General features: G+C 42.1%; 1 protein-coding gene across 1 annotated transcript in view; it reads right to left on the minus strand.

Moving 5' to 3' along the window:
- SRPX (sushi repeat containing protein X-linked) overlaps positions 1-26,580 on the minus strand; it is a gene marked incomplete at both ends in the record, with an annotated part of 44,883 nt that overhangs the window by 13,273 nt on the left and 5,030 nt on the right. Inside the window, 3 exons of the mRNA XM_082337967.1 lie at positions 132-308; positions 924-1,115; positions 7,552-7,611. Of these exons, the coding sequence (XP_082194093.1) occupies positions 132-308; positions 924-1,115; positions 7,552-7,611 (429 nt within the window). The remainder of the gene's footprint in view (positions 1-131; positions 309-923; positions 1,116-7,551; positions 7,612-26,580) is intronic.

The raw sequence follows: 26,580 nt of genomic DNA on the forward strand, positions 1-26,580 counted from the left end.
GTTCTCTGCTTTGCCAAAAGGGACAGTTGCTTTTTTACCCCAGTAACTGGATAAAAGAGCATTTTGGAATTCATTTGGAGGACTTGGGCACCAGCAGGTACCTCAAGATGCAGACCAACCATCCTACTTACCAACACAGGATGCTGGCCGGCCGCTCCAAACTTTGTTGTCCATGCACGTTACTATACGGTCGCCTTTCAGCTGGTATCCCGGTGAACAGTAGTACTCGCACCTCGAGCCAAAGTAGGCACCATCTAAGCACTTGAAGCCCCCGTTGGTCGGCATGGACAGGGTGGGGCAGCGCTTTTCTGGAATAGAAAACAAAGACTTCTGGAAGCCTGTTATTCCCCCTTTAGAGTCATGTGAATGCGGGGCATTACACAGAAATAAAGGCACAGCTAGCAAACGACAAGTGGGAGAAAGTCATGTTCAACATGAGGCTTTTCACACTGTTCTTTTATGAGCTGCATGTCAAATTTAACTTTACATACACAGCGGTGGCCTAATGCAATATTTATATGAGAAAAAGGTGACAAGTACCTATTCCTCTCTTCTCAGAAAATGTTTTACTGCAAGACCCCATTTAGACACCCGATACAAATTGTGTCAGCTTACAAAATCCAAAATGGGCGATCTTTTAAAGCAGCTTTACGGCTCTGTCGTAAAACTATTCCCACAAATCAAAATCCCACACTCGCACAACATTTCCTATCTGCCAACAATATTTGTACCACTCATGATACTTATCGTGCCATGTACCACTGTAAGATCCTCAGCAATAAGCCAATCTACATATCCAAGTATATTGTCAATATTTAAAATACAAATAACAATCCAAAGAACACTGTTTCAAAGGCAGGTAGAGTTTATTGTCTGCTGAATCTGCAGTGCAAGCCGCACGCACAGATTCTGTAGATACTTACGTTTGCACAGCACTTTCCCAGACCAGCGTTTGCTTGACTGACAAATTAGCTGCTGAGGGCCATGCAGTTCGTAGCCTTTTTGACAGCGAATATCACATCTTGTCCCCAATACATTCTTGTAATATTCCCCTTGAGGTGTCCTGCAGTTTGCATAACCATGTTTCACCTTAATGGGGGAGCACCATGGTGTTTCTAGCACAGAGAACAAAAAACCACACATAGTACTTCGCAAAATGTAAAAGGTCAGACACAAATATAAAATCACTTTCTTTGTTCAAGGTCACAGAGAAGAAATGGAAAAAAAAAAGTCTGATTTAAAAAGCCACCAAAGTGGAGAAGTAACAGTGCAGCAAGGTGCACTAAGTCTTATACATCAGAAGGTCAGGCCTTCAAAGACTGGCAGCTCTTTTTTATTACAAACATTAAAGATTGAGGCCATTAGATGGGGGGGGGGCCGGGGGGGTGGTCTATGTTTTTTTGTCCACGGAGTAAGTGTGCCACCATGTGGACAGTTTGATGATAACCGGACCTTTTCCCCCCCTCTTGTTTTTAAATGGATACATCTAACTTCTCTTTGGTAACAAGAGTTTGCATTAGGTATGCCTTTGGTCTAGCCGTAGTTGTAATCTTTACAACATTTAGCTCTCTCACTGCCCATTTAAAATAAAAAAAAATCTTCCATAATAACTTGTGCAGTAAAGGACACTGCCTTGGCTGAACTCTGTGATAGTTCAAGCTCTCCCACAGTTAGAAAGGATGGACTTACATAAATCATATTGCCAATATGTCAAGCCTGTCTGTACACACCCTCCACGCGTCAGAACATCCATTCAGGGCTTAAGTACGGCTTCAGTTTTGCAAAGTTACTTTCCAAGTTAGCACCCAGGATTAAGGCTGAACTGGAACTTGTGAAGTGTGCAAAACCAGCAGCTCCCTCGCTGTTCTCAGCAGTTCTGCGGTGCCAGGCTGAAACATTCAAATATTCTTTATATCGCCAACAAAATAGCCTTCTACCGGCAAATGGGCACAATACCATTGCCATGATTAAATCTGAAGGCAAGTGTCCAATACAACAGACTAAGTAAGTGAGGAGCTTTCAAGAAAGATCTGACATTATTTCTCTCTTTTTGGTAGTAATTTATAGCTTGCAAGTGCAACATGCATTCGGGCACAATGCATATACTTGACAGCACAAACCCCTGCACTTCCTACTGCCAAACCCTTCAGTGGGTGTCGGATGTTCATTCATAAGCATAGTATATAGCACATATTCAGAAAAGGGAATCCAAGCTGCAGAAATTTAAATCCAGTTCTAAATCTTCTCAAAAGGTCTGGACTTCATGCATTGTACTCTTCACATCAGAAGATGGGTGGAGGACTACCTTTCCCTAATATCATAGAAATGTAGCCTGAAGTATGAGAAGCACCTTCTCGTTGCTCCTGGATGCCGGACAGTGACATGGATGGATCTGCCAAGTCAGAGGAAAGCTGGAATTTGGCTGGGACTTCATGGCTAATGCTCCTACCAAACTCATAGGAAAAAGGGAAACACACGTACATAAAACTGACCCTTTAATAACTGGTCAGGGCTACACTTTAAAATACTCAGGATATGGATACTGTCTTCTTGTGAGGATTTAACACCACACTGTGATACTGATGGGTGCACTGTCAAATAGAGACTGCCCCTTCCCAGCCAAAGCTTCAGAAATCTTTGTTTAGCCTTCACAACAGGGTTCACCAAGAAAGCTGTGCTTTTTCCGCAGCGGGCAGCTCCTCAGTTGGAGTTTCCTACACAAGGAGTGACTAAGCCTGCCCCCTTCTCAGCTCCAAGATTTGAAAAGGCCATATCGAGAGGGAGGGAAGGAGGGATTGCAAGGCAAAAAGAGAAAGATGTCAGGTCCTGAAATCCTGTGTGACAGTGATGCGTGACATGTGGGAGGTACATGACAAAACTTTCCAAGTTTGCGAGATAGATGGAAAAAAACCCAACCAAACACAACACAAAGTTTTAGCCTTCATCCTTACAAAGTCACAGGAGGCATTTAAAAATAATTTCTAGACCATCTCTGGCAGATGTTCACTTCTAGCTCTTGATTCCTATAGTTATTACATACATTTTTCTACACAATTTGGATCGGCTCCACACATAAAAAAACCCAAAAATCAATATGGCCTGTTATATGTTTCATACAGAGGATACTTATATTTGGTGTACAATGTCTCTAGGACATACTTACACTTTCCCAATAGAAACTACATTTTGCTGTGCTGGTCCTGAATCAACACAAATAGCATTAGAGGACTAAAATCAGAGACTTTTGTCAAGATTTTGAGTAGACCAAGAGCACATTTCTCTAGACTAGTCTGTTTCTGAAGCAGTCGTATTGTACTTTACAAACCCTTTACAAAGATATGTAAGTGCCATTATTCCCAGCGTCACCCAATATGCAGTAATGAGGGCACGGGAAACGGGCAGACCAGTCTAACAGCACACAGCAGGTTAGGGGCAGAGTACAGTTCAGCTTTCTGGCTCAGCCACACAATCATCCAATCTCTTTTTTTTCCACAATTACTGAATGTCAAATATATCCTCCACTACTTATCTTACAATTATGAAAAAGTAGTTTGGTGGAGAGTGGGGTTTGGTTTTTGGGGTTTTTTTAGAACTATTTCCTGTCCTTCACCCTAACCTATATCCCATAGTTACCAAAAGACATTAAAAAAAACCCCATCAACTTACTTGGGCCACTTCATTGAGGGGCTGTATCACAGTGTCTTACTTTTTTCATGCTTGCTACGAACCAGATTAAAACTGGGAGAGCAGGTGAGGAGTGTGAGCTAATAGGAAAAGAAGTCAATCAGCTAGTGCTGAAGCGATGAGTGATGACAGCACCCATCTCTGCAGCCTCCTTAGCTGCCTACCCCACTGCCGCTGGTGCAGTCTCAAGCATCACCTCTGACCACCCTTCGGGGGAAGCCACGCATATTGGATTCACAGAGGCAGCCTCCGTCTCATTCACCTCCTGGAGAAATCCTTCTCGTGAGCTAACAATAGCTTTCCCATAATCTCCCCTTCAGTGGTCTCATCCCAAAATATTTCCAACTTTTCTGTCCCACTTGTTCTTCTCATGGCCTGAGACCCTAAACTTCAATTTTTTTTTAATTAAAAAAAAAAAAAAAAAAAAAAAGCTTTTCCCATGTGCTGTAGGGTCTCCTTAACTAAGGAGGAGGCCTCAGTTTTTCTGCAGAAGGGTTTAAACCTGAAGTTGCTAAGAGAACACTGACTGAAGGGGCACAACAGGGGAGATGAAGACTCAGGTAGGCTGGGCTTTTGCCCCAGCCACCTAGGTAATCCTTCAGCAAATCAGTTTAAGATATTTATGCCTCAGGTTTTCCACATGTATAAGGTGTAAATGCACATGGCTGATTTCCTTTGTAAAAGCCGTTAAGACAAATATACTTTGCAACACGATCAAGAGGCTAATGAAAAACAAAAAACAAAGCAGCTGTTTCAGGTATTGCAAATTGCCTGAGTTTTTCTTCTAATTTTTGTGGCTTTACAAAAAGGCTTGCCTTGAGTAAAGAGCTGCACGTGTATTTTAAAAAAAAAAAAAGCGGCTAACAGCTAACAAATGCAGTGTAATGCACAAACAGAATACTGAAAAAGAAAAGGCCCTTCCTGTAGCATCGTTGCAGCTACGGTGGTCTACAGAGAGAAACAAAGCAAGGCTCCTAGGGAGGGGTAATACATCTTTTACTGGACCAAATGATACTGTCAGAAAGAAAAACAAAAACAGACATGCTTTTGGATGCAGATAACTCGAAGAACTTAGGAGGAACATCTGTTTGATCTAAAACATTATGCTTACTCTAGAACTGAATGTCATTAGAAGAAAGCAGGTGAGGCACAGTTTACAAGGGGGCAAATATCTGGGTTTAGACCAAATGATATAATTGAAGAAAAAAAAAAAACCAAAACCAGCTAATTTGAAAAGCTTATGTGCCTGAAAGCACATCAAACAATACAACGAAGTTTTAGATCAAAGTTTGTTTATTTTTAAGTGAAGGCACATCTTGGTTTTCAAAGGCTAAGCAGCTACATGGAGTATTTATGGAATATTAGGGCTGGATGGGGCCCCGCAAGCTCACACAAGCTGTTCCCTGCCTCAAGACAAGATCAGCTGTGTTCCTGAAGGCTTTGGGAATAAGAAAAGGTACAGGTTTCCCAGGCACCTCTTCTGGAGCTTCACCATCTGTACTGGGCTCTGATCACCTAACTGAAATTTGAGTTTCTAGGTACGAGGACCTATGTAGTGTTTTTCTGTTTAGCAGAAAGTTTGCACCATTCCTTAGCAATACAATAGACTGCATTATCACTTCGCAGTAAAACATTTCAGAGACTCAGTCCTGTGTTTGAAACCACTGGAAAACAGGCAGCAAGCAGAAATGGCTGAAGCCACAATGCTGCCTCTACAGCTAGGGCTACCGTTTGATCATTACAGTATTTGAGAAAACATTAGGACAAAACATTCTTCATTAGGAATGAAGATCATCAGAGCAGTGGCACTAGAGCTGTGACGAACACAGGAACTGCTGTATTTGGGAAGCCCTCCCTCATCAAATATGATCCAAGACAACCATGCCCAGTGGTAGGAAGAAGAGAATTTTCTCGAGCATCGTTTCCCCCAACCCCTCAGTCCTGTTTAAACACCAGCCTCTGCTGAGCATGTCCTTCACAAGCAACATGCAAAGTGACTGGCTGTACTGTTGCTTGCTGGTACACCAGTCAACAGAGCTGAGGGTTCACCAGGGAGGAAGGGAAAAACTCTTTAAAAATGCTGTGGGCACAGAAGGTCTCAGCAATGTTTCTTTGGAAAGCTGAGCAAGTTGAAAAACATCCAGATGAAGACAAAAGGGTTTGGCAGGAAGTCGATTTCCACCGCCTTCCTGCACCAAAACGGCAATGTTTTGTTTGCAGATGCCATAGAGGACAAATTTGTGTGCTTGCTTGCACTGTTTAGCGAGTATGTGTGCAAAGAAAAAAAAACAATGCTGCTGATGTGTGTTAACATCAGTTAAGAAAATTTGTTTGGATATTTGTTACTGGGAAGTTTTATTTGCTGAGCAATGGGCCATACCCAAAATGCTGGACTGCACATATAAGGAGAAGCTCTGAACGTGGCTACTCAGCCCATTTTCCTTTGCTTTGTCTTTCTCCACCCCCTTCCCCCCATACCAACTTAAATAAGTATGCTAATGAAGAGTGAGCCTTTTCTACTCCAATGCTTTATACTCTTAGATTCACATTGTCTGATCTTCAACGTTTGGCAGTAGCACTTCCAAACTCAGGGCAGTTTTTAATATCTGCGTGAATGAGTCATTATGTTTCACTTACCCTGGTGACATTTTGGCTGACATGAGTATAATCCATTTTGGATCACCATATAAAAGGAATTTTTACAGAATCCGCATTTTAACTACTTGCCCGCCCTGGCATGAATTGGCATTGACTTATCTTCATGATCTCTGGAATTCTTTTCCTATGTGTCTGCAGAGGGTTACATGTTAAAAGGCAAAGAAAAATGAGTTTACCTAAATAAAGCTTTAGTGAAATATTTCTGCATGTGTTTGAAAGCAAAATTTTATACTGAAGGATTTTACTGGGAGTAACATAAGACAGCAACATAGCCGTAGTATCTGTGCTTTCCTATTTGTTGTTCGTAAATGTCTGAATTACTTTATGACTTACCTCTTATAAGGCCCATTGATTCTCTGCAGGGAATCAATAATGTACAACAAGACACTAATGCCCAGTATTTTGAAGTAATCAAAATGATTACATTACAATTCTAGCACGCCCACAGATTAGTTTACTAAAAAGAAACACAGTTACCATTTCAAGTGACAAATTAAATGCTAAGTTTCTTTACTATCTAGGCTTCTGAGGGATTCTGGCAGAGGAGAGGGGTATTGAGACAGAAGCAGACTTTTTAAGGAAATGGGCATAGTAAATGGAAGATTTACTGGTAGTAGCAAAAAACTTCTCAATCTTGCTGAATCTTCTAGAATATGGAAGAAAACCTGAATTTGCTTTATAAACACACCAGTCCATTCACTCATTCATCCAGCTACATATTTGTTTTTGGAATGTATACATTCATTCGTTAAACACACTTCACTTGGCATTTCAGGTACCAGGTTAACCTGAAATGCGAACAATTTTATGGGAAAAAAAAAAGTCATGAAAATCAAGTTCTCTTGCATGTACTTCTATACATTACCATCAGTAGGCCCAGGTTTTGAGTCAGCTTATCATTGATGGTTTTGTTAGGATGTATGAAGAAGAAAGAGAAGCTCTTCCTAGATTTTCATGATTTAACAACCTGATCTTCCAAGAGCAAAGGCAGTGCAAAAGTTACTTACTCAGGTGCATAAAAGAGTGGTGATCAGTACTTGGTCTAATTTCCATTGTTAAAAAAAGTAGAAATTAAATCTTGATCTAAAAATCCATGAGAAAAACCATGGAGCTGGATCACCAAGACTTTATAATCCATGAAAAGAAAAAGAATGAAGCTTTCTCTCAGCAATCAGCTGATCCTCTTTAGCACATAAGCAAAGCATTCACCTTTATATCTATTGCGTGCATACACATCTTCATCATCTTCAAGGGGTGAATATCCCGATCCTACAATACAAAATAGAGAAAAAAACTGCAGCAAGAAAGGAAATATAAATTAAGAATAAAAGAAAGCTTGCAAAAAGACATGCAAGATTAGGATGCAATAATCTATGCAATGCCATCAGCATGGGCTTCTCTGAAGCTCAGATTCATAGCAGACCCAGTTTATAGTGAATTTGGAAGGGGCAAATTGATTTGATAATCAAGTGAAATAGTAAATGTCTCTCACTGCTCCTAGAGCAATGTTGTGCAATGCCATGTTGCACACGTCAAGTCACAGCTCCTCTGTTATGGAAAGCCCACCTCCCATGAAGTCGACGTATTGAGCAGAGAGAACAGAGGAGGTACAGGTGAAGGGGCACATCAAAGGTTTCACTATAAAGTGGTTCCATAGTGTCAGTGGCTGTTAACAGCCATCAGGCCAAACAGCAGAAGTAAAATGTGCATAACTCAAGAACGACCCTCTTTTACAACCTGTATGGTCTTTCATACCAAAACCAGAACACTGAGGTACATTACCTGCAAACACAAGTTACACTCAAATCAAAACCACAGTTTGGGATCAAGCAGTCTTCTGGGGTTGTTCAAAATAGACAGTATAGTTCTGTACTTTTAAAAACCTGTGCAACAGTTAAAAGCTTAAAATAATGGTAGAAACTGCTTTAGAAAAAGCAGAAACCATTTGGAGCACCACCATTCAAATAATTCATCAATAAAACACGGCAGTCAGCAAGAAAGCCTTCAAAGTATCCTTAAGCAACATTAATTTAAGATCAGCAGCTTCAGAGCATGAAGTCTAGTCTAAATTCTAGATAAGTCTTCTCCAAGAAGAAAGGCTCATACGAATTTCCCCTCTGAGAAATCTTTCTAAAAGCCTTGCATGCAACAGGCAGGTACTAAGGAGGCTCAGCACTACGCTACAGGAGCTTCTCACACATGGTATCTTAAATCACTGCTATGGGGATATTTCAACACCATTTGTTGAGGTCTGAGACCATGGTCTGTACAAGCTGCTGCTTAAAGTTAGGCTAAATTAAATAATACAGGCACCTCAATAAGCTACTAATGTCATGTGCAAAGCACACAAATTTTCTGCAGAAATCAAACTCGAGACGTTAATGGCTAGGATGATTTAAAGTAAGGATAAAAGAACTACCAAAACATCTGTCTCCCCAAAATTACTGTCAGCATCCGTCAACAGATTCCACTTCTTATAAAAAACAAAATAAACTGCCCAGAAAGCAGTGAAACTTTACTTCTTGCTCTACCAGCCTCAGGAAAACCCGGGAGAGAAACCCAGCCCATGTATCTGCAGATGCTGACGAGTAGCTTTAGTGCATGGGGTCTGTCTACAGAAGCGCAGTGCCCTCCACAGCATCAGCAGCAGCACTTCTTGCAAGGGTTCGGACCGCCTGAAGAGCCTCTTTGCATCTCCCGTGACCCTTCTCGCCGCGTTACTTGCGGGTTGGGCGCTAGCGCCCAGGACCCACGACCAGCACTCAGCAGCACCTTCTGGGAACCGCAGCGAAGTGGGAGATGCATGTGCTCCATGTCAGACCACCATCTTACACCAATACAGTAGCTACGCGAACCATTTAGGCTCCTGCACATGAAAAATCAAGAGAGTTGTGTTCACGTGTACCATAAAAGTAGCAAAACCCCACAATTCACCTTGGGCCTGATTGAAAGCTTGCTGTTATCACTGGGAATTCCTCCACCAATTTTCAGAAGGCTTGGAGCTGGGACCTTATGAAGTGAACTTCCAAACAGCTTCTCCCCTGAAATCGAGGGCTTTATATAGCGCAGGCTTCCTGTCACTTGGGAGCCATTTCTCTGTGTTTTATTTTTGCTGTTGTGGTTGAATTTTTGATACCTAAACACTGACATCTGAAAAACGTCTCAACATAAAACCATTAAACTTTGTTGCATTTGAAGTCTGACTGTATAACATAAAGAGCAAGCTGTGATCCCTGAGGGCTTCGTGGAGACCTTGATATGTAAATGAACACCTCTCTAAACATCAATTATTCCGTCAGAAATTGGGATACTCTTAGCTAATTATTCAGTTTGAGGGTTATGAAACTGTTCTGTCAGTGTTTTCATTCTTAATTGTCCAAGTTTTACTGTGCATTGACTGTAGCATTTAAATATCAGTAAACATTAGATCTATGTGAACTCTTACGTGTTTACCTTTCCTTAGATGAGAAATAATTACATGCTTTTGAAAGTCTTCTAACAAAAATTGGCCTTAAAAGAGCTATTCACTGCTCTTGCCCTGAAACGAGGCTTGGTTCATGGAGCTGACATCTCCCATTTCCAGCTCATTTTCTAGCTCGAAACGAGACGCCAGTCGGGTTTGTTTCCTAACAAGCCATGTTTCGTTACTGTTAATAACCACAACAGGCCTGGCTTGAGGAACCGCGGGAGAGGTCGCCTTCGCGCTACCCTGGGAGGGTCTCGCTCCCACTTTTCCGCAGCCTGTTCTCACAGAGAGCCCAATGGCCGACACCGGGCCTCAGCGGGGCTGGCAGAGCCTGCACAAGCTGGGGCCACCAAGGGCAGTCTGGGCATCGCCCACTGACCCGGGGCCACGCCACAGAGAACCGACCCAATCCAGAGGGCTGTCCCTGAAGAGCTGGGCTGGCTCCGGGCAGATGTGTCTGCGCTACGGCCCCAGGGCACTGCAGCACCACCTCACACAGAGGTGCTGGATTTTCCCCTGTCTCCCGTGCCCTTCTTCACACGTGCCTGCACCTGGTACTCTCCCATACCTCTCCCCATATTCACCCACCCACCCACCCGGCGCTGACAGACCTGTCCTTACCGCGGCAGGCGCGTACAGCCATGTTACGCAGCAGCCCGCCAGCAAAGCCGTCCCGCTTCAGCGGATGGCTTCTGTCCCGGCGGCCACCAGGCCTGACCTGGCACCTCATTCCCCGCTGGTGCCACCCTATGAGTGATCCTGAGCAAATCGCCACTTCATCTTCATTTTCTCAGCCACAAAAGGTTTTTCTGCTTCACATAAGTTCAAAATCAACTACCAAGCCACATAAGGACAAAGCATTGTTCTGCATTCAAAGTGCTAAAATTATCACAGTACAAAAACTGGGTATTTGAGGAAGAACGACATGAACAACAAGCTGCTTTACAGATGTCCCACGTCATGGTTCATGTTACAGCAGGTTCCTGCAAAAAGTGGCTGTGGATTTTGTTCTGGCAGACGACAAGCAAAACCCATGAAATCACACTTTCATTTTAAGATGAATCTATTATGAGATTAATCTATGGACTTAAATGATTCTGTTTATGTTAGGAAAAGAGATTTCTTCATTCACAAAATAATCACTACACTTTTATAACCTGGGATGCATAGGAAAGCTTTGTCTTTACATACATTTTACTAGGGCATAGAGTTTTAATGAAACTACATGCAACCTAGTAGAAAACACATAGCAGTGTCTGTCACCAGGAACCCAATAGTCTGTGCCGAGTGAATAAATCCAGGGATATGACTGCCAGACAGGGCAGGAGGAGGTATGACAGTAAGCCGGTAAGCCCTCTGATGAAGTAAAAATCCTCGTACAAGAATTCATTATTAAGAGAACACATTTACTTGTAGTGTTCAAACTGGCAAGCTAATAGGACACTCAGACACACAACAGTTACCCATTTGCTCAAAACCTAAATCGGACCATTTCAGGATCAGTTTTGCCTGTGTTTTGTGGCTGCCAAATCCACTCCAAGTGTCCTGATGCCAGCCTTCCAGGCTCTGCTTCACCAATTCTCATTCAGAAAAAACACTTAAGTATCTCCTGAAAAAGTGGTCTCACCAGCCTCTAGGAGACCACTTGTTTGACTCTAAACCCACTCAAAATTGATTACAGATGTTTGCGTTCAACATCAAGCATCTGATGAAGTACTCCACTGCTTTAGTACCACAATCTACACTCAGTGAAGGCAGCTATTCTCGGTTTCCCCTGACGGCTCCATTTCCATGCTTACAGCCCAGCATTTGCTCTCCTGGCCGGGGCCCTTGGTCTGCTGAAAAAGAAAGGGATGGAAGTGGAGCATATAGCTGCATTCATGAATTAGCACAGATTACAATGACATATTCACATATGCACACAATACATAAAATAAATAAAGTACACACAGCCAAACATGCGTTGAGCAAGATACTTCCTATATTTCTAGGATCCGATTGTCCTCCCCTTTGCCTGTTAATAAGTCTGAAAAAGCTTAGAGGAGAGTACTTTGCTACACAAGAGTGACAATCAATTTGTCAGTGTTTGCTGAGCCAGAGAAGGAAGACAAATGCTATCACATTGCAGAGGAAGTTTTGAAAGGACTTCTGCTGCCCCTCAGTTTTGCTCAAAACCTGGCTTTCTTAAGTACATTACTCCTTTATGCACTGCAGATCCCTCAGCAGACAGAAAGACACTATTCCAGACAACAAGATCCCAAACTTCACCACACTTGTCAGGCACACTAATTCAGGCCATAGCAGGCAAAACCTCTCTAATGGGTAGGTAACCTCCACAATAAAACACTTCAGATATGACATGGTATTAACCTTTAATTGGAAAACAATCTTTCCATTCTGCCTTACCATCTCAAAGGTCTCCAGAATGGGAAGAGCTATCAATAATTGCTTAGCTATCTTGATCCTACAAACAACGAAAAACTTTGCACCTTCTCCAATCTGAAACCAGGCATTTTCTCACTAAATCATTTAATTCTGACAAGCAGCAGCAAGGCAAGGTTTAAAATAATAATAAAAAACACACAAAAGAAAAATCAATACCAGTAGAAGACTTAAAGGTTTCTTTAAGAAAAAGTTAAAGGGAAGAACAAAGTACTAGTAAGTGAGAAACACAACATTAAAGCCTGCAACTGCATATAAACCTTAGCAGAGTTATTCAGTGTAAGGTTTTCACCAGGGTTGCTGGGATTACCCACATGGGAAAAGGGAACGAGGACTCTGGTGCTCCACTGTTTGATGCCACTGGTTATGTGAGTGATTGCACACGGGCAAATTTAGGGTTACGCACACAGGACTCCTCTCCTCATTGCAAAGGTTCACCCGTGCAGGTCTGCTGGCAGAAGCAGGCCACAAGAACATAATGCCAAGGCAGACACTGCATATGCAGGTGGGTACATGAACAACATTTAACGTGCTATTCTGTTATAAATCCTTTATAATTGAGAAAAAGAAGGAATGTGGGCTATAAGAGGCAGAATAGCTATGCAAACTTGTTTTCCCCATGACTGACATAGAAATTTCTTAACTCTTTTTGAGTTGGATCAACTGAAAATGAACTGTAGACAACAACAGTATAGTTCATGAAACCGATCGGAAACCTTTGACAGTTTACTGCCCTGAGACAGGACAAGTTCAGGCACTTAAGAGGCTACAGCATTTAACCTGCAATAAGGGCTTTCTTCTGAACAGCAGTGCTCTCCTCCCTAGCTTAGCACCAGGCAGACTGAAGAGTTTCATATCTACTGTACTTACAGTCCTGCAGAATACATTAATAAAAGCTCAGATTTTTTAGACAACACCATTTTGTCAATTTACACCACTGAGTTTAAGCGTTTGTTTTTTTTTTTCCTCCTCCTCCTTTCTCATGCTCTTTTGCTCAGTTTATAAGGATTACCCACAATTGAGGTACATACTGTAAAAATCAGCAGCAAAAGTTAACGTTCCAGTTTATGCTCTGCTGAAGCTTGAAGTCTTAAATATAGCACCAATTTACTTAAATATGTATTTCAGAAAAGATCACTGCATTTCCAATTTTTTAAACATTGCTGGGAAACGGAAAACAGAAAAAAACAACCCTAAAAATACAGTGATAATTTCCAATTTCCAATTTCAGCTGCATGGCAAATTTCATAGAATAAACAAAAGGAAAACAAAGGGGGGAAAAAAAAACACAAACCCAAAAACAGTTGTAATGACACTGTGTTGCACACAGGGAAATGACGTGAGTTAAACAAGCTTAGATGGCATCTTCTCTGGTCTGCAGGCACTGGCTACTCTTGATACTGGGTGGAAAGGAAAGGCTCATTCCAGATGCAATCCATCCTTCAAAACAGAGGAGGGAGCTTGAGAATTCCTTCCGTATTCAAACAGCTGATCAGTTTAAGCATGTGTAAGGAGAGGGTGACCAGTTTCCACCAAAAGTCTGTAACATCTGGATTTAGTTCCTCCAGTGTTTTGCCTCAGAATTTTACATTCCACAGTACCTGAACCATATAAAATATATGAACGAAAAAAACGTAGTTTTATGTGCAGCAGACTGTAGAGCTTCTTGCAGTATGGCAGGGCTAGGTCACACTAAGACCTCAGAAGCCTGGAAGATGTACATAAGGAGGCAGAAAAGGCACCAAAAACGGTCACGACTTCCACATTAGAGGGCTTTATTTTGTGTCTAAAAATACTTGCATTCATTTTATGATGGTAGCAGAAATGGAAAGCCAGATTTTTCATCTCATTCTTTACTGGTTGAACATTTCGCCTCAGTCCTGCAAAGCTCATGCTTAAATGCCATCGGCTTTGGTGGGATTTCAGTATTTGTTTAAAAACTGCCTGTGCAGTCAGGTGTTTTTTTGCATCTTGTCTGTAAAGCTTAAAAAAAAAGTAACAAATATAAAATTTCTTTTGTTACAGAAATCAAAGCAGAACAAATAGCAGAGGAAGAGTCAGTAAAATCAATTAATAAATAGCTAGAGGTACTGATTTGCCTTGAACCTTCCTACAGGTGGGTTGAAATAGAAATGCAACTGTGTTAATGAACATGTTTAAATGTAGAGAATCTAATGGCAACTGCTCATATTAAGCAGTCTTCAACATGAATAGTAACTCAAAAGGTCATCTGCCCTCCTCTTTCCTCAAAGGATGTTTCCACTGGCAACACCACTTTTCAGTCTCCCGCTTGACTCAATCAGTAGTCCCAGCTGTCTTTGCAAAGCACAGGAAAGCAAGTTAAAGCACAAAAACCCAACAATCTTGTATTCAGCAAGAGTTGTGCTGAGAAGTAGAGGATATCAAGACAGTCATGGCATGTTCCTGAATCCAAACGCAGCTCACTCATCCAGACCAAGTTAATAATCCTACGCGCAATTTAGTAGCCCAGATGATTAACTTCCAGAGATGTCTAGAAATTTCCTGGCCTATATTTCTGGAAATATGCACGCGGATAGCGCAGATTTGAGCTTCCATGCATACCCACAAGCGCCACACCACTGTTGTGCTTCTGTTCCTTGCAGCTATAAGTTCTTTCAAGCACAGAAAGTAATCCCATAGCAAGAAGATCCCCTCAGGGCTATACACAGATTAATTCATGGTGTCTCCGTATTGATTAAGATGCAAACACCATGTTCTAAAGCACAGGTTTTAACTTGCATCAAGAGAGATGCCTCACACAAGATTCCATCAAAGTACAGTTCTTTCAAAGTCATCATAATCAAAGCTCAATTGAAATGCAGAACAGAAAGCTTCAGAATCAGCAAGTTCAAAAGAGGTCAGAGATGTCTGAAGTTTGCATGCCAGCAGCAGCTTATGCTTTGTGGAATAAAACCACCCAACTACACAGAAATCATTAATCTGATTAGGAAAATGCAGGCACGGGTTCTTTTCCCGAAAGACAATCTCTTCTCTCCTCCCTTGCCATCTGTGACCCCATGCAACTATGAAGAAACTCTGCCACTGACGCCAAGCCATGAAGGAGTTTCCAAACAGATTAATTACACATGTTGAGAAAACTATGGCTTTACATAGAAGTCAGCTAACATAATGAAATGAGTTTTATGTGCTGGCAAATACTGTGTGACAAAGAAAACACTATGACTGGCATAAGGTCTCTCATTCATTTCAATGAAATCACATATCCAGCAGTAGGCAAGCCATGCCCTTGCAGTTTACTCTCACAAAAATCAGCAGTGGGATAGAAACGGCATGGGCACAGAAGTTAGTGTTAGCCCAGAAAACCTCTGTAAAGTACAATTCAAGTCTGCTTCCTTTTACATACACATGTAGCTATCTTAGACACAGCAAATCCATAGCAGAACACTTTCCACGACTGATTTGGTTTTCTGGGAATTTTTTTTCCCTCTCCAGACTGGCAATAAAAGTGGAAGCTGTTCAAGTGGCTCTGACTCAACTCAGGCAGAAGTCCTGTAACACAGCAGCAGTCAAGGGAAAAGCTGTCAGACTTAATGAGAGGCTACAAACACCTTCGCCAACACGTGTACAGTCCAAGAACCTTAGTGCAGTCGCAGGCTGCTCCCAGATATCCTTCTCCATTGCAAATGCATTTGCTTTTACTATAATTGTGTGTTTAGTGTTAGGATAAGCAGTGTATTCAAATATTGCTTGCAGTATACACACATAAAATGACCAAAGGCCTTGGGTTATTGTTTTTTTTTTTTTTAAATACTATACACCTGAAGCAGTAAAAACCTAACATACTTCTTGAAAATTGTGTCCTTATATTCAATGAAAACAAATGAGGCATTTTCAGAATCCTAATTCTGGAAATTCTGGTTTGCTCTGGATGCTCTTGTGACATTTTGAGTGATTCAATGGGAAGTTAGTATTTCATCAAATTTTTCTTAAAATACAATTTCAGAGTTGTAAAATAAGTATATATACATTTACACAGCTGGCTTTCAACAGAAAATTCATTTAAAGAAAATCTAGATGAAAAAGTGAAACATAAGGATGAAGGGTCTCTGCTATTGAAATAAAGTGTTGATTTCTGTAAAAAAAAAAAAAAGCTCAACAGGCTAATAAAGATGTACTTGGGAGCTGACATTGGTATGTCTTCAAGAGAAATATCAGTCACCTCCTGTGTTGTCCGTTTTATCCCACAAAGACCACGTTCCCTTGACTGCTGAACAGTGAATCCCACAAGGTACCACAATGATTCATCAAGTGGATGGGCTACGGGGGTCAAGCTGGGAGCTTGGCTCAAAGGGAAAAATCCAAACATTAGGTACATGAACAGTGCTCTCATCAAACGCTGATTTGCAGCATGGTCACTGAGGTTTTTTTTTTTGTTTGGACTCATTGCCAAATCAAACATTTAAATAACTAGGTGCAGAGAAAGTGGAAGAAGTTCATTTCCATGATTTTTTAAGCTGGCAAAAGAAGGCCCAAGAGCATCTGCCCTCCCTTTTAAAGGGCTCCACCTGATAAGGATCCTGCGAATAAACTGAAATCCAGCTAAACAATATAAACCCCCCAAAAGACAGGCAAACAAAAGAAGTCCCTGAATATTTGGAATGGCAGCTTGTTATGCCAGGAGACCAACAAGGAGGAGGTTGGAGAAAAATGTTTCCTTTGTTCAGGCCATGAGGAACTCATCAAGTTTGATTTTTTGCTTAAGGAACTCTTCAATAAATAATGCTAAAAAAACTAATGGCAGCATCTCTCTTCATGATCAGGAACAGTCACAGTACCACAGACTGTTACCAAAGAAAGGACAAAAAGTGTCATGAACACTAAAACATAAATCAATTCAGCTGAACCAAATGTACATTCTTTAATCGATAGGTTTAAGGAGGGCAAACAGACTGCATTACATCTACATAAAACACAGCTATCATATCTTCACGCTGCATAACAATATATTTGCTATTCTGAGCGCATACATGGTCTAAGCCAGAGGTTAAGCATATCAGGAAAGCAAAGCGTTCATTATTTACAGCAGCTATGGGGCTGTGCATGGAAAATACAGACAGCTCTTGATATAGAAGAATTTGCACTCTGTGCCTGACAAACTACAAAAGACTCTGCAAAGGCTGTCCACACATTGCCCGTAGTCTGGACATCTGTAAACGTTACTGGTTTCTTTGCTGCTCTCACACAGCATCGTCCACCAGTAACACTTACCTACAGCTAAACCCAGACTCTTGTCCCATCCTGGCAGACACCAGCCCACCTCAATTATTCACAGCTTTGTCACCGGTCAAAGGGACTACAATAGCCTAACCTACCTAAGCATGAAGTTCTGGGCAATTAAGGAAATTCCAGCTATTTTATAACCCTGCAGCACATCTCCACCTGCCCTCTGTTTTCTAGGCTGGCTTCTCACAGCACTCCTACTGCTGACATATGTTTGGCTCTTTTGTCCACAGTGGTTTAGCGGCCTGAGCTGAGAATTGCCCGCCTGCGTCCTGCTAGCAACCCCTCCTCTTCTGCCAGGACTATGAAGACTGCAGGACCCCCTAGGGACATGCATGACCAGTGCCCAGAGGCACTCTATTTTCAAAGCTGCTTTGCTGATGGATCTTACTTACACATCCTAAAAATCTAACTGATGTGTGAATTTGGAGTCATGAGGAAATGGTAGGCTGGCAGGGACCTTGAGAGCTTTCACCTCACTGAAAGAAAGCAACATGGGTCTGTTGCCAGCACCCTTCAGCTGTGCATACCTGGTCTCATCAGGGTTTCCTAAGAGCTGGGATGGCTGGAGCTCTCCAGGAAACCGGATAAGCTGTGTATGGGTGAAGTCAACAGCCACCCTCACCTAGCCACCGCACTGAGCAGTCTGCCTCCAGGCTACCTGAAAGGGTGAAAGACTACCTCAGGTTGGGACGAAACCCTGTTCAGATAAACATGCTTTGATGCCGCAGTGGTTTCCATCCTGATGGAAGGGCACACCTCCATCAGGACAGCAGATCGTGAGGACCAGCCTCCACCTGTGGCACAAACTCTTCTGGCACAAAGGGCTCTCACAGGCCATTGCTACCTTCTGTGCTAAGCAGAAGCAATTGGATTTTTTTTTTTTTTTTTTTTAGAGACTTTTCTCATGAAATTCGTAAAACTGAGTTTATAAAAAATCAAGCCTGAATTACACTTAAAGCTCTACACAAACAAGATGCTTCAGCAGCTTCTTCAATGGGGAAAGGATGAGAAGACAGGGTACGTTGCAGGCAGGTGCACCATTAGGTGCACTAGAATGCTGCAAGAACGAAAAGCAAACGGGGACTCTGAAGAGGCAAACAAATGCTACCACATATAGGTAAGACTCTTATCTTTTAAGATCCAGAGAAATAATTCCTGTGAACATACTTCAATATGGTTTTTTTCCCCCTTATGTTAAGATATTATGTGGTCTTTAATGTAGCCCTACATTTTAGGAACAGATTGAAAAGGCAGAAAAACAGGAAGCCACCTACAGAAGGCAAATAAGGGACTGAAAAGAAGTATTACTACTGGTAACTCAAACCAGGTAGAACTACTAGTAACTGGTTAATTAAGCAAAGAACATTTAAGCTGAAAGCCTCCTTAACGACAAGTTCCAGTGGACTTTGAGATAACTTGCCAAAGGAAGAGACTGAAAACTAATCCTGACCCTGATCTATTCTAATTGGTGACAGATGGAAGAATTTTTTTTTTTTTTTTTTAAACGCAGACAGTGGAAACTGGCACATCTCAGTATCTAACTTCTAATCCTATGGCACCAAATACACTGCTTTCCTCTCTTTATCCTTGAGTCACGTGGTATTTCTGAAGCTCTGCCATTTTAAAAATATTTTTCAGATTTTATGAGGAGACTAAAAGAAAGTCTCCCTCAGACAAAAATCTCAGCTTTAAGTATCAGACACTACAACACTTGAAAACTAGCATCAGGAACTACCTGTAATCCATAGGAAACTCTCTAACAAGATCCTAGAAATCCGGAGAAGGGCAGTGGAGAAATGTAAAGTTACTGACGGTGACCTCCTCTTACTCTTTAGTAAGGGGAGTCACACGGTGTCAGAAGCGACACAGAACTACTGTAAACCTATCCTGGCAATGAGCTCCCTTGAGGGCTTCTCCCTTGGGGACTTCTCCCCTGCATAACTTTTCCTTACCTTTTCTGCTGAAGTCACCACTTAAAAGAAAAATATATTTTCTGTTGTGGCTCATTATCCTCATCTGGCTCAAGCAGGTGGTCTCCCCACGTTAGCTTCAACTTGTCAGCTTCCACTTTCTCACTAGTTATCTTCTTATGAATAAATATGACTGCCGTCCCTTGAAGTCTCACTTCCATGTGAGCAGCTTCCTTTTAGAGAAACTAGAAGCGTAAACATGGGTTTACAAAGTCCCTGACTAGAAAGTTTTTTATTTTATCCATGACACCTGCAAACAGACGAAAGTATTAAGGGCTGTTGGTATTAATATCGGTGGCCACTCTTAGAAGAAAAATACAGATTTCTAAGGACTCTAGGACTACTCATGCTTTACTAGTGCTTTGCAAGGGTAGCACAAAGGAAAAAAAGGAGGCATTCCACTAGGGAGGAAGAGCTGAAGGAATGACTCGGTGCCAGGTAAGGCAGTCAGCAGGTCAAAAACTGAGGTGCAGAGAAACTTAAAATTTAATAGCAAACCCATCAATTGAAGGAAAAAGTAAACAACTGCTGTTGTTTACTCAGGAGGTAGAAATTTAATTTCTTTCTGAAGACTAGCATTAAAAACAGCCTCAAAGCAAACAGTATTGAATATGGAGTTCACAGTCAAAAGCACAGAAGTTGTATAAACTAACTGATGAGAATTGGCTTGCTTGTTTTGTTTAAAATAACAAATGTTAATCATATCCTAAGGCAGACTCAAAAGTTCTTTGCTACAGCCAGCATAAAATAATGCTGATGAGATTTTAAAGGAACGTTTGAGATACTCCCTCCAAACCACTGCTCATTTTTCATTAATAGTCATGTCAGCAGCAACTCCCAATCAAAAGGATATTCTCCAACTTCTCCCGTCCATTGAAAACAAGAGGGTAAACAAGTTTCTTTCCAAAAGAGTGGTTACCAAGGTCATTGGTACAGATATTGGTTTAGATGCCCCAGTTTCATTAATGATACACGCACATCGCAAAAGTCACAAGAGTATTAAAAAAAAAAAAAATACTGTATTGATGGCTTTTGTTAAAATAGACTTTGATCTTTTGGTGATTCTCTTAAATTACATCTGCTGAAATTACACGATTCGTGAGAAGCATTAGCTTTATATTAAAAAAAATATATCTATATAGCCATACTGCCAAAGACAATGCTCAGAAACTTCAAATGCCCCAAACTAGAAAATAAATAAATCAACATAAAATTAAATCTTCTCAGTCTTCAGAACCCTAAATACTAGTTTAAGGCAAAGAGAAATCTGGCAATACCAATATAATAACTTAAAATCAACGACCCCAACGCACTGAAGCCACGTTTCCAGAATTACACCCTGCTCCTTTCAGAGAGGGAAGAGGGTGCTCAAAATCCACTGCCACTACCAGAAACGGCAGAGGTAACTGGAGCACCTACAGTGCGACCCTAAAAGAAACCTTTTCGGAAAGAAGAGGAACGTGTATGTGGCCAATCTGTAGGTTTTTCAAAAGGTATGAGCTTGAAGACAGAATGGAAACATGGTTTTTCCTAGTCCTTTCAGTAAACGCTGAGGGCTTCTCCTTCTCCCTTGGTAACGCGGCCCCAGCTTCGGCAGAGTCCTCGCGCCGCCCAGCCAGGCAGCGAGTGGCCCAGGGAAGCAAGAAACCAGCAGCGCATCCCCGGCTAGCACAGGGCAACGGTGACGGTGACCATACATGCTCAACTCTCTCCTCCTCCCGCTTCCATCACACCATTACCAAACATCCAGTAGTGCCCTTCTTCCTTCTCCCCATCCCTCCCATCCGGCAAGGCCAAGAGCAGATACTGAGAGGCTGTGGCCAGCACTATGGTCCCCAGCAAGAAGGATGATGTCCCATCTCCTGCAGCTCCTGGAAACACCTCCTGCAGCTGCCACGCCATCGACAGAGGCCAGTCCAGCCCCGGCCTCCCGACAAAGGGCACTCTGGGAAGCAGCAGGGTTAAGCAGGAAAACATGAAGTCGCTACGTTACCTCAGGATGGCCATGCTCTGGGTCCCCTTCGTTAAGGAGAAGCTGATGCCTAGCATTGATAAACCACATCTGAGAGAAACGACTGGCTCCAGCTAGCAAGCTGGCAGACAGCTTCAAATTACCGAGGTTAGGGTTCACTCAACATAATTAGGATATAATCCTTTAAAAGCCAGTTCTATGAATTTTAGTTGCCAACAAAGGCAGTTTAGTACTGAAAAGTTGCTCAAGTTTCCTAAACATCCTGAAGATGGTAACTAGATGGCTCTTGGAAAGAGCAAGCCAAACTCGTAGCAGAACAGACATTTTTAAATAACAGATTTATGGGTTCATTTGCATTCTTGTCACACCAAATTTCTTCTGAGTGTCAAAACACGTTATTCAAAGAAACTGGGGACATACAGCAAAGACCAGTTGTTTTGTCTCATAAAGACAGGATGGGCATGCCATCGTACTGCTGCTTCCTCCTCACAGAAGCATCAAAGCCTGAAATACTGACTTGTGAGATTTCGGGGCTTGCCATTAAAGGCCAAACGACAACCTGTAAGTTTGTCATACAGACCGGAGATATGGATGTAAAAAGGGAGCATGTCAAACACACTGTGGGGGCGGGAAATCCACACAAAAAGTATTAAGCTAGTAATAATTCCCACAGAAAAATGAACCCATTTCCTAAATTGTTACTAAGAACTAATAGATTGTAAATAACGTTGAATTTAACCCAAAATCCAGCTGAAGGTCAAACATGTGAGGCATATCACTCCCTGTCACACTCATACCAGCTCCAACCCTGCCAGCCTCCCGTCCATCAGGGCCCCTGGCTTGGCCTCGGAGCTGCCCTGTCCCTGCAGCAGGAGTTGGTCCCCATCCCAGCTCTGCTCGCTGCCTCCAGGCGCAGCGGGCCGGGGCTACTGGGAGAGGTCCCTGTCCTGCTGCCAGCCCTTGCAGTGCCAAGACAGCCCTAATCCTGAAGTCTTCTATGTAAAAGCAAGAAATCTGAAAGCCCACACACACTTTCTTTTTTAAATAATTGAAAAATATTGACTCCGCAGTTTTCTATGCCTCTCAATCAAACATGATGTTTCACAGGGAAAAAAAAAAAAAAAATCAGCTGGGGAGCCTGCATAGCTTCTAGAAAAAGCCTTAATGATTTGGACCAGCCAGCCAAAAAAAAGAAATCGAGTGCCCAGGTTCCTTGATTTAGTGCTCTGGCCTTCCATTTGTGAATCTGACCCCATGTTATTAAAAATGGTAAAAGAGTTCACATGGTTTTCCACTGCAGCCAGATAAAATAATAACCAATGGGTCCATCCACTTGCCTATCTACAAATGTGCTTTTGAGTTTTGCTGATTTCTTTTCACGATTTAAAATTTCCTTTCTTTCCTATGAAATTTTACTACGGTATGCAAAATTGTACAATCAGTTCCACAGTGTGGCGTGTTTTGTGTGCAAAAGACACTCACAGCATTACTCTCCCACTGTTTATATATAGTCCTGTACCGGCCTTTTTACACCAACGAAAACACGATGTTACATTTAGCACGATCTCCTAGCAGAAGGCAAGGGGTTACACAAGCTGTGCACGGCAGCTCATCCAGTCATTTGCTTCTCACTGCTCTGCCCCTGTGCAGTGGACAGGCTCTTCAGCACCTCTTATTTGCAAAGGCACCAGTTCAACAGCAGCCTGAAGCAATTCAACATTTGCCAGTAAGAAATCAAGCCAAGGGCAACCTCCGACAAGATCTGACAGTAAGCTCCCTGGTACCAACTCCCTCATCCAGCCCGCTCTGAGAACAGAAATTGTTTTCTGGGAACAAGCAGCTACATTACAGGTCATTTCAACCATCCCTCAACAACCCGCTGCCTCGGCAAGAAGCTGTTAGCAGGACCAGTCCATCAGCCAGCTCTCCGATGTAAATCATGCTCCAGCCTTCAAAAATTTTCCGGAGCTTGTTATGGGACTAGAGCACTCTCATCGCAGGCGGCTGAAAACTAAAAGCCCAAAAGAGATGCAATCCTGTATGAACTTGTAAGCTGCTGCGTACCGTGCAGCCTGCCAAGCCTTCCTCCTCCCCTGCTCACGCGCACACACACACAGAGTGTATCGCACTGCAATGGCAGGGATTCCTCACAGCTCCTTCCACAGTGGAAACCAGAAGTGACTAAGAATTAAATAGGATGGTTTTAAAAGAACTGTTTGAGCAAACATAATCCAAAACATAAATTGCTGCATCAGCTCTCACAAGGGCTTAGGAGGAGGGCAATGAGGAGAAGAGCCTGCAGTTTGCTGAACAGTACTGGTATGCAGGGCTTTCCAGTTGAAGTTTATTTAAATTGTGCAATAACTAATCTATGCAGCCACAAGGTCTTATTTATGTCTTCCCTTTGCGCAGTTCTGTTGCCGTCTGTCAGTCCCACTTACCACGGTGTCTTCACCCAAGTAAGACCAAGAACATTTTGGAGGGCACGGCTTCCTGTGAACTGGAACCCTGAGAACGACCAGGCTCTACACCACAAAAACCATTAATACTAGATGAATTTATTCTCATGTGTCACATACTACAACATGAATTTTTTTCTGTTCCCTGCCCCGCCTTCTCATTGTCTTTGTGCAATAAAGAATAGCTTTGTTAAAGGCGGAAGAGTAGAGACACTAGGGTTGTGCTTTAGAGAGGACATTCACCCACTGCAAATAAATCAAACCCCATTTTCATTGTGAGCTGCTTACAAATACGGACATATTTTATAACCCTTATTTTCAATTCCTTTGTACTGATTTGTTTTGGCAAACCGGTTTACTCTTCTGACAGGGAAATCAGCTATAAATCAATCACATTATCCTTCTGATGAGTTACAAGTTGTCTTTTATTGCACACACAATATATGTGGGTTTTTAATGTATGTTATAGCTAAAATGTCTGAGTCATTTTATAAGTATGCCACAGATTAAAGATTTCCCTACAAACTAGCAAAAATACTGCAAAAGGATGATTTTGGATAAGAATAAATCAAAAGAACTTCCAGGGCTGCAGTGCACATCCTGCGCTGTTACTGGTATCCAAGAGGTCTGAAATGCCTTGGAGCCATCTTAAGATACAGTTTAATATTCTTGGTTTTGACATTCAGTTGGAGATAGGCACAGAATCCCCAATTGGAAGCAATTCTCTTAAAAACAGAGCCAAAAAACAATTCAGGTGTTCATATTTTCCGAAAAGGCGACAAGCTGTCAGCCAGTTAACCACTGCAAGCTTATAGTGTGCTGGCGGAAAGGACAAAAAGGTATTGGTGACACCAACAGCACTGCTGGCATTTATACAAAAGTTGCCTTCCCTCGTTACAGAGCTACTCAGGATTTGATGCATTTGACTGGAAATTTCCTTAAACTCAAAGTTAAAGCAAGTTTACAGTTACAGTTATCTCCCGTTTCTCCCAGACACATATTTCCTATTTCATTACGATAAATGCCAGGTACCAATGAGAAACTCAAAATGTGGCTCCCGGTACCTACTGAAATGGAAACACAGCCAGAAGCTGTAACTGAAGCAGTAAGGAGGGCAATGGAAGGATTGGCCAGAATTGCGCACAAGTGTGCCCAGAACCACAACCAGGCACGGGTCGCCCCTCTGCAGCTCTGAAGAGACCCAAGAGCAACCTGTAGCAGTTCCGTAACTAAACCCAACCACACCGTTTTCCTTAATATGACACACTGAACATGCAATAGCAATAATAGCACTTGCTCCTTATATGAATGTTTTCAGTCAAAGCTCTCCAGGCAAACCGTTTTACAAAGGGGATGCAGACACAGGCTAACCAGCTGCCTCAGTGTCACAAAAAGAAATCAGTGGTACAAAGTTGAAGCAAACTACCTGTCAGGTGCCTTCACAAAAACCACCTTCGGCAAGTCAGCCCGTTTTTCCTTACTACAGTAACAAGAAAGATCTCCCTTTCAGCACGGAGTAGCCTCCTGGGGCACTCACATCCATTCCTCTCCCAGAAAAGTATGGGAAGGACCTTTTTATTATTTGTTGGGTTGTTTTTTTTTTTTTTATTTAAACATTTCACTGCCACTGTAACTCAGCGCCAGGCATATTGTTTCTGGTATCTGCCTCTGGGCAGCTTAGAACAGTGAACGTCTGCAAGCCAACGTTTTTAATCTTCAAGAATAGCTGGACAGAGGCATGTTAATTTTGGCCTGGTTTACTTATGAGTGACACAGCAGAACTAGAGAGCCACAATGGATGGACTCAAGACAGGCAGATTCGAATCAAGTAATTATTTTTGAGTGCATTGCCCTAAAGTTGACAACTCTAAAGAAAAGTGCAACTGGCATAGGCTTATAACTTAACTCTGAGGCAGGAGTTGGGAGCAGCACCTCCCTCCATCTGGCCAGTCAGTATGAGGAAGCCTGACAAAGACCTCTGAGGGACACCAGGACAGACCACAGACCCTAGCAGGTTAAAACTCTCACAGTACAGCCTAAAAGGAGACAGACTTTGCTAAGTGACTCATGTTGCCAGCCCACACTGGTTAAGTGTAGGCTTTGGGTAAACCATGCAGCACGGCAAGGCACTGCTGGAGAAGCCTGAATGCATGACTACTTTCGAACTGCAATGCTATTCTTAGTGGATATATGTACAACGCGACTAAATCCAGTACCCTAAACAGCAATGGCATTTCCTGAAAAGAACAAGAAGAGGGCAAGAAGCAGGGAAGAACAAAATCAGATGTCCTCAATCGCATTGTTCAAATTGTAAAAAAACCTGTCTATTCAGAGTTGTCACAAATTTTAAATTTTACACGACTGGAGAAAAGGGTTTCCTTCTATAACAACACCGCAGTAATTTCAGAATCTTCAAAACAAACTTTCCTTATAACACAAACTTCTAAATTATCCAAATTGCATATGTGGAGTATTCTCACACATGTATATTTTTACCCCCTGCAAGACCTGAAGGAAAAGATAGCAGTAACATAAAATGTATTGTTATATATTTTCCTGCGAAGCCGCAGAAGTTTCTTCTGTGCCTCCCTGAAGGACATAGCTGCACGTCACAATTCAAAGACTATACAAATCAAAGACATATATACACATACATAGATATTT

This window comes from Platalea leucorodia, assembly GCF_965183815.1.
Source record: "Platalea leucorodia genome assembly, chromosome: 2".
In the NCBI taxonomy this organism is placed as follows: Eukaryota; Metazoa; Chordata; class Aves; order Pelecaniformes; family Threskiornithidae; genus Platalea; species Platalea leucorodia.